Genomic DNA, 9397 nt, shown 5'->3' with positions numbered 1-9397 from the left:
TTTTTGGGAATTCCTCTTGCACTCATAAATGTTATCATATCCACACTTACTTCACCTTCCTCTCTTACTTGGCACACTCTCTCGTCCTTGAAAACATAGATTATGTTAGCCGCACATTCATCACTCAATGCTCTTCTCACATAAAATTTAATCTTCATGTATGCTTCTCACCACAATCACTTGGAAGTTGCTGCACACACACACACACACCCTGCTTGCATGCATGTATGCATGCAAAAAATCTCATTTAGAACAAGTCAAAGTACAATTCTTACCATGGCAATCACATTTTAGACTTGGCAATTGATGCCATCTAAATGATATAGTTACGATTAATGCAAGGGGACTTGGGCATGCAAAAAAGAGATTCAACGATCCTTCCTAATCTAAATCCTTAATTCCTTTACACACAAAATTTCTTTCTCAAAAAACCATTGCTTTGAAAATTTATGAGCTTTTTATTTTGCATGAAACTGAGATAACATGTTTTATTCATGTATTATTTTATGCAAACACCAATGCACTTGGCAATTTGTTAACCACTCAAGGAAAGATTGGGTTTGTAAATTTCATGATTGATTCTTTTTTCAAATGACATACATTGCATAATCTCATTATTATACACTGTTATAGTCATATCACATCACAAAGTCAAGAGATAGATTAACACTCAATTATTGTTATTGCCTCCAAAATGTTGAAACAGTTTGTTGGAACCATTCAATGTTTGAAATATGAAAATGAGTAGGATAAAACCATCAATGGGCTTGTAGATGATTGGTTTGGGCGTGTCAATTTGCTATGAAGGAGGCTTGTATGGGCAAGTTTGGTCCCCTAGCTTGGCACCACATTATTGTTGTCAAAAGCTTGGACCTACCAAATATAGACATGAATGGATTGTGGTAGTGGTTGGGAAAACAAACCCCTAAACAAATATAATCTAGATTGTTGAGTCTACCAATTGGTCCCACAATAACACAACCTTAGACATCACATACACATGACCTTATGCTTAGAGATATTAGTAGTGCACTCGCCCATCAATACTTCATCTAATACTTTCATTTTAAAGCATCACTATCCTTGAGATAGAAGGGACTAGCAACCTCCGGCTCACAAATTTAGGCTAAAGATGTGGATCAGAGGCAACCCACAAAACACCATGTCATCCGACCAAGTGCAACTTCGAGTTCAACCCGTTTCCTTACTACATGACACTTGTCACCCAGCACTTGTGTGCCATCATCATGCCCTTGAGTGGCCCACCACATTGTCAAAGGCCCAAGTTGATGGTGGCCACCTCTAAAATAACACAACCTTAGACATCACATCAATGTGTGACCTTATGCTTGGAGATATTGGTAGTGTACTCGCATGGTCCACCAATACCTCACTTGATACTTTCATTCGAAAGCATCACTATGCTTGAAAGAGAAGGGACCAACAACCTTAGGCTCAAAATTTAGGCTAAAGGTGGATTAGAGGCAACCCACACAACACCATGCTATCCAACCAAGTGCAACTTCGGGTTCAACCTGTTTGCTTACTATATGACACTTATCCCCCAGTTCTTGTACTCCACCATCATGCCCTTGTGTGGCCCACCACAACTTCAAAAGCCCAAGTTGATGGCCACCTCTAAAATAACACAACCTTAGATATCACATCCACTCGTGACCTTATGCTTAGGGATATTGGTAGTCTTACTATCCTTGAGATAGAAGGGACCAACAACCTCAAGCTCACAAATTCAAGCTTAAGATGTGGATCAGAGGCAACCTACACAACACCATGTCATTCGACCAAGTGTAGCTTTTGTTTGCTTACTATGTGACCCTTTTCACCCAGCTCTTGTATGCCATCATCATGCCCTTGAGTGGGCCCACCACATCTAAACAATCTACCTTGTTGGTTTGCAAGAGGGCAAAGATGTGCAATGCCCCATCTCCAAATTTGATGGAATGATTCCATGGAAATGTTCATGGTGTGGATGTGGCATGCCTTAGCCAAATGCACCTTCTTGTTCCATCTCATTGGGTTATGATGAGGCATGTCTTAACTAACTACATTTTCCCTACAAGAATACGAAGAATGAAGTTCGTAGTACCAAAAACATCACCACATCCCCTACTCTATCCCTATATTCCCCATCCCTGCTGTCGCTGTTGCTCCTTCCCTATCGAATGCTTGATGGTGCATGGATTGTTTGGGTAATCCTTGGTTCCTCTTCAAAAAGAAGCTGAATTGAGATCAAATGTAGAATAGAACAATTTAGGTTTTGGTAGTCTTCCTAGTTGCATGAATGCATTTAGGAATCATGGTCCCTCTAATGACACATGCTAGTTTAGAAGAAGACACATCAGATGGTACTTGCAAGGATGTGAGGGTGATGGAATGCTCTCCATAATGGTGACACCTTGACATTGATGTAGATCATTAGAGCTTAAGGGAGGGGGGGTGCAATTGCAATAGTAACAAAATAACTAGGGCTAAAAGAGTGCAAGAGGAAGCATCCATGCAAGCAGGCTACACAAATAAACAATTCTATTTGAAGAAGCAAAAGGAGGAAAGGTTAAAAATAAAGAAGATAAGCAAGGAGGACTTATGCATTGCTGTTGACATCACTGTACATGGTGATGATGCTAAACTTCGTGTTCCTCCTTATGAAGTGTTGATGATGTCACTGTACATGGGGGCAATGATGTTGGGGTTTGTTTTGGCATTCCAAATGCAAAACAGAGAGAAATATCCATGCTTCTTCGCCGTTGACCTAATTCATGGCATTCAAGGGACAATTCATGTTCGATCTTAGTGATTGGCCAGATATCTTGATGTCTAGCATTCAAGATTAGAATATGTTTTCTATTCAAGTAGCAATAGCAGTAGGTGAGGGATTAGATGGTTTCAACAAGAATTAAGGATGATAGTGAGCTCGAGGGGGAGGGCATGGCTGTGGTGGCCTAGGAGCAAGTGGATAGAGAGAGATAGGGATTTGTAGCTGGTCCACTAGCTCATATGGCATTATGCAATCTTCAACAGAGAAGTAGGAGAGGGAGAGAAAGCACGAATAGATGGGTGGGAGGGGACACAATAAGAGAGAGAGAGAATTAATGACGGATTAAAAAAAGGTGTGACTTAATGCATGGCACTTGCAAACAAGAGAGAATCCGAGAGAGAAAAGAAAGTCATGCATGGCAACTGAGAGAGAGTGCACCAAATAGTGTGCTTTTTTGAAATGCTTTGAGACGTGTGCCGTGTGGGCTTGTGTAAGGTTTGGTAATTGGCATGGTATGTGCAAAAACAAGTTGTATAGATATAGATATAGAGTACATGAGACATAGATAGATTAGTCATTGCAGGAAATCACCATTTTAATTTGTAATGTGCGTGCCTATCGATTGTCCAGGCACGTTTTCAGTGGTCCATTGAGAGACAAATCTAAGCGACACTGCTCGACACTCCCATGGAATGCTATGGAGTTTGTCACCTAGGGTTTCTTGAGTTTGCCTCACAACAAAACGTTCGTGGCTGAACCCACTAGGATCGACCTGAAATTTGGGTCCCTAGTGGTCAAGGTATCCTGATAGCATTCTAGCATCGGGTCTTGGATATCCTACTTTACGCAGAGATACCCAAGCTGAAGCAGATCCATGCCGCACTTGGTTCAAAGAGAATGGGAAATGAGAGGGATGCATCGCTTAGCCTCTCTACCTATAAGACATAGTCCCATTTCGGTCCCCCTAAAATGGCATGAATCGGGGTTCTACCCTAACAATTTCTAAGGGTCAAACATCGGTAAATCCTTGTGAGAAGCCTCCCAGTTCTCTGGGACCACTGTGCCATAAGACAGACCCGTTGGGGGTTCCACCTACCTACTTCCCTCAATAGGCGTTCTTTAGTTATTTAATTAGATCCTACCACAATTATGTGTGACATTTAAAATCAGCTTCCTTAATTAAGCCTTTTAGGAAACAGAGTTCATTCACGTAATTTATAGCACAGACACGAATACAGAGCAAGCAGTCCTTTTGACAAACAAGTTCAAACAAGCTCCTTAACTTATCTTCAAGTTAATCTTTGTCTCATGCCCATACATGAGAAATTATATGTCCCTTCTACCCTACAGAAGAAACTGGTCCAAATCTCATGGCACCACAATTTCCATCCTTTATCTAGAATAGGATCTTCCAACGCCACAGACGTTGGGGCCACGGAGGTCTTCAACTCCATTCCAGACTTGGCAAGGGGTGTCTAGAGCTCCCCTAACCCGCAAGCTGCCTAGGAGTGAAACATTATTTCCGTGGTTGGCCTTTTCACCACTCGACCTTCAGCCCGTGAATCAGCAGTGCCCTTTTCGGGTTGATCCACAGTGTGATCATGGAGGTGATCCCCCGTGCAAAAATATCCTTCCTTAATTAATCTTGTTAAGAATCAAGCACAATCAATGCAATCAATCCTAATATCATCTTCCAAGAAAACACTCCTTTATCCTCGTGGCGATTGTCATCACAGACCCCGCCACAAAGTTATATAACTAATCAAACACTTGAATGATTGTCCAAAACTGCAACCAATAATTAGTTTGGAAGCACAACTATTATGGCAGATGTTTGATCAACCATCATGACCATTGCATTTCTTCAAAAGGTGCACGAATAAGTACAATATCACTTTTCCCTCATGTTTGCTCTCCCCCTTGGGATGTGAGAGCAATACTATGCAAAATTTTTCTTAACACTCCCTTCCTTTGGCTAAGGTGTATGTTAATGTCTCTTACAACTATACAAGATGTAAGTTCTATTGATCGCTTACATTGATTGACAATCCAACATTCTTCCCAAATAAGTATAAAAGTATCAGTATTTCCTTTGACTTAAGTTAACCTATCCATTGCATCAGGTACACATGATTCTAATTAATCACAGCCAAGTATAAATTTTGCATCGCTAATTACACTTAGGTGTAAATGCATTTATCATACATAGATGAGTGCAATTTATTTTTCATAGTTTTAACTCTTATACTTGAATATGCATCCTACAATTATAAAGATGGAATTCATCCCTTTCAAATGACCTATTCTCATGCGGCATAGTACAGTACCTAATGTTTCTCATGTGGGAATCAAAGTAAGCCCATAACAATTTGGGAATGTATTACTTATATCCAGTACCGTAGTTGTATTAACAGGGATAACCTCGCCGGAAGCTTTGTTGCTAGTTGTGGGATTGCCAGGAACTTCAGCAGCCTCTTACTCAAATAGTGGGGCAAATGGAGGGAATAAGCTCGTGGGGTAGAGGCAAAGGGAAGGTGTGTGTGGTCTCCCTCTAAGGAGGGGAAAGAAAAAGGGAACCTTCTAGAACCTTCTCTCTCTCTCTCTCTCTCTCTCTCTCTGTGTCTGTGCAGCGCACTGAGGCATCCTACTCTTTATTTTGATGGGGGGAAAAGGGCCACCCACCACCTGTCAGCGTACACATGGCGGCGGGAAGTCCTTAGCCCCCCAGGTGGCCCGCGGACTGGGCGAGATGGCCAGGGGGTAGGTCACGTGGCCTTCTCCCCTCATCATTATCATCTTCATTATATTCTCTTCTCACCCCCACCACCTGTTGGGCATCGACGAGGGGCAGAGATAAAAAAAATTGCATTCTTATTAACATAAAATTTTAAATCCCCACCTTAACATAAAATGTTATATGGCCTATAGAGTGGGTTCATGCGTAGGAAGAAAAAAGAGTACTTTCCTCTTGAATTTTTGGGGTGCGTACGCAGGGGTGATGAAGACACAATTGATCATAAGTGCAGAGATAAAACATCTTCATGTTTGTTTGAGTCCAATTGCAAACTAGTAAAGACTTGTGGAACCGTAGCAGAGGTGACAATTAATCTTTAATATCGGAGATTTACACAATTGCCAACCATAGTATTGCATGTGTGGGGTATAGAGTGCCCAACGGAGTCACATGGTGGCCCATGTGAAAAGCGATTTGGGAGCGGACAGCCTTTTACAGCTTTTAGGGTGCCCCAGCTTGCAATTTTGAGATATCATATGAGTAAAGTTTTAGGGTGCCTTTTCATATTTAATTTGATTTTATATAATGTATTTTAATTTAATTTAATTTGAAGGAAGTCACCTTCTCACCCTCTCCCTTAAAATGGGAGACCTGCATCTCTGCAGGGTGACCTTCTTCTTCTCCTCCTCCTCCGTCGTCTCTGTAACATCAGAAGAGAGCGCCGTGAAGACGTCTTTGCACACGCCTTCTCGAAGCCTTTTCCCCATTCCTTCTGTAGCTTCCTTCCTTCTTCGTTCACCATGAGAGAGTGCATCTCCATCCACATTGGCCAGGCCGGCATCCAGGTCGGAAACGCCTGCTGGGAGCTCTATTGTCTGGAGCACGGCATCCAGGCAACCTTCCAACGCTTCCTTGGTTACGCTTTCTTTTGTCTTTCAAAATGCAATTCATTTCCAACTCAAGTGCTGTGTCCTGATGTCGGGATGTCTGTCTATGAAGACGTACAAATGTGTGTACACGCTTCGCATATTTGTTTCATTGGTATGCCATTAGTTATTGAGATCCTTTCAGCCATGTATTTGGAACCTAGAGTCACCGCATAATAATGTAGCTTGGTCCAAAGGCTTCCAGATCTACATTTACATGATATGAAAGGCATTCACGGTCGTTAATCTGTGTGTAATTTTGATGCTCCATCGGTTCTTTTACTTATAGATCCACTGGTTGATAGTCTGGTAACGACAACTGTGTGTCTATTGAGGGCACTTATTCATTAAAGTTTGATTTGAACTTTTGTCCCTTTGTTTTCTCATTGGACTCAGAATTATCTGCGCTTTCAGTTTGTATGCTGGTTGAATTCTGAAGTTGTAAATTTTCCTTTTTCTTGATATCCTCTATCGTCGTGTCCATGGTCTGATAATAACAATTCACCTAGCTTTTTCCAGCCTGATGGCCAAATGCCGAGTGACAAGACAGTTGGAGGTGGTGATGATGCGTTTAATACCTTCTTCAGTGAGACTGGAGCAGGGAAGCATGTTCCTAGAGCAGTGTTTGTAGATCTGGAGCCCACTGTTATCGATGAAGTTCGCACTGGCACCTACAGGCAGCTGTTTCATCCAGAGCAATTGATCAGTGGCAAGGAAGATGCTGCCAACAACTTTGCCCGTGGCCATTACACAAGTAAGTAGACTGGCATGTGACTCACTGCATCCATTTGTTTCAACAGCATGCGTGCACTTCTGCTTCTGCAGCTTAGTCTGGAAAGATTCAATGATAAGCCGATCCTTCACTGTGCACTTGTATCTGTCAGGCATGCATCATGGTTTCCTGTAAATTTTTATCACCATTGAGGATTGTAGCTCATGTATGTGTCTACTTGCAACTTTCCAGTTGGCAAGGAGATTGTGGACCTCTGCCTTGATCGGATCCGCAAGCTGGCAGACAATTGCACTGGTCTTCAAGGCTTCTTGGTCTTTAATGCTGTTGGAGGAGGGACAGGCTCAGGCCTTGGCTCCCTTTTGTTGGAGCGTCTATCAGTGGATTATGGGAAAAAGTCTAAACTTGGCTTTACTGTGTATCCATCTCCACAAGTCTCAACCTCTGTTGTTGAGCCTTATAATAGTGTGCTGTCTACTCATTCTCTACTGGAGCACACAGATGTTGCAGTACTGCTTGACAATGAGGCGATTTATGATATTTGCCGACGCTCTCTGGACATTGATCGCCCTACCTACACCAACCTCAACAGGCTCGTGTCTCAGGTCTGAAAAAGTGAAAAAGTGCCTTAAAGGAATGTAAGTAATTAATTATTCTAGGGAGCTTCTCTGCTTATGATTTGCCCATTCCTTAATTTTTACCTTGTTACTTTCCTCTTAGTGCACTTTGCTGTGTGTACCTTTGTTGCTGCTTAGACAACCATATGTGCAAAGAAATCAAGTGACATGATGCATATACTTAGTTGTATGCATGAACATATTTGCATGAGTTTTCCAAAGATACATTCTTTCCAAGGTACATTGGTGTAAATATGCGTAGAGATTTTTGAAGGATTCTTAAATTTACGTTGAGATACGAGTGTATATTTGCTCATATAAGTTAATCCTTGTGTATGATTCATCTTTCACAGCCTTTTGCATGTATGTTTCTTGTGTTTATGACTCATCTTTACCCTTTCTGCAGGTCATCTCCTCACTCACTGCCTCCCTTCGTTTTGATGGTGCTCTCAATGTGGATGTAACGGAGTTCCAGACCAATTTGGTGCCCTACCCGAGGATTCACTTCATGTTGTCCTCATATGCTCCAGTAATATCAGCAGAGAAGGCATACCATGAGCAGCTATCTGTTGCAGAGATCACGAACAGTGCCTTTGAGCCATCCTCTATGATGGCGAAGTGTGACCCACGCCATGGCAAATACATGGCATGCTGTCTCATGTACAGAGGTGATGTGGTGCCCAAGGATGTGAACGCTGCAGTTGCTACCATCAAGACCAAGAGAACTATCCAGTTTGTGGACTGGTGTCCAACTGGTTTCAAGTGCGGCATTAACTATCAGCCTCCAACAGTTGTGCCTGGAGGAGACCTGGCTAAGGTCCAGAGGGCTGTCTGTATGATCTCCAACTCCACCAGTGTTGCTGAAGTCTTCTCTCGCATTGACCACAAATTTGATCTTATGTATGCTAAGCGTGCATTTGTCCACTGGTATGTGGGTGAAGGCATGGAGGAGGGTGAGTTCTCTGAAGCCCGTGAGGACCTTGCTGCCCTTGAGAAAGATTATGAGGAGGTGGGTGCTGAGTCTGCTGAAGGTGATGAGGGTGATGATGCAGAGGAGTATTAAATGCTGTGTGCTGCTCTTTTTTTCTATATTGGCTAGCACTTAGCACTACATTTCAGGATGCACTTGTCTTTGGAAAACTGATTTGATTTGACAGGCTGTCAGTCTTTTCAAATAATTTTGGCTCCTTCATATTGTTGGATGGATGGACCATGGTTAACTTTTGAGATGGTTAGCAAACTTTAACGTTAACTGGAATGCTGGGACTCTCAAGTTGGCATAAGTGGTGTATTTTGTTCTGAGCCATTGCTCAAGTCAATTGGACTGTTAAGTCTTAAAAAAAAAGAGAGGTAGACAAGTCTTTCCAAAAAGTAAATTAATTATTTATATTGTCCCACGTGGACTTTACAAAAGCTTTTTGAAAATCTTAGAAGCTACCTAAAAGGTGCTCTCTGTCTTGGCCAGTCTATCCATGGGCCGCACTAGCTAAAGCAGCTACTGCACCAATCCTTGGAGCTAATTGGCAGAACAACCTGATTTTATCTTCTCCTATTAAAGAGGATTTCATCCCTCAAACGCCAAATTCTCCTTGTTGTTAAAGCCCTAAGTAGTTC

General features: G+C 42.1%; 1 protein-coding gene across 1 annotated transcript; it reads left to right on the top strand.

The window, feature by feature from the left end:
- Positions 1-6163: 6163 nt before the first annotated feature.
- LOC148008195 (tubulin alpha-2 chain) lies at positions 6164-9041 on the top strand. The gene is made up of 4 exons (XM_087674432.1): positions 6164-6403; positions 6956-7190; positions 7401-7771; positions 8190-9041. The coding sequence occupies exons 1-4, from the start codon at positions 6311-6313 to the stop codon at positions 8844-8846; spliced, it is 1356 nt and encodes a 451-aa protein (XP_087530558.1). The 5' UTR covers positions 6164-6310; the 3' UTR covers positions 8847-9041.
- The last annotated feature ends 356 nt before the right edge of the window (positions 9042-9397 follow it).

Source organism: Lygodium microphyllum, unplaced genomic scaffold, assembly GCF_053477565.2.
Source record: "Lygodium microphyllum isolate KBCC unplaced genomic scaffold, Lygodium_microphyllum_v1.1.10 scaffold_273, whole genome shotgun sequence".
Classification (NCBI taxonomy): Eukaryota; Viridiplantae; Streptophyta; class Polypodiopsida; order Schizaeales; family Lygodiaceae; genus Lygodium; species Lygodium microphyllum.
This window is presented reverse-complemented; position numbering and strand designations above follow the sequence as displayed.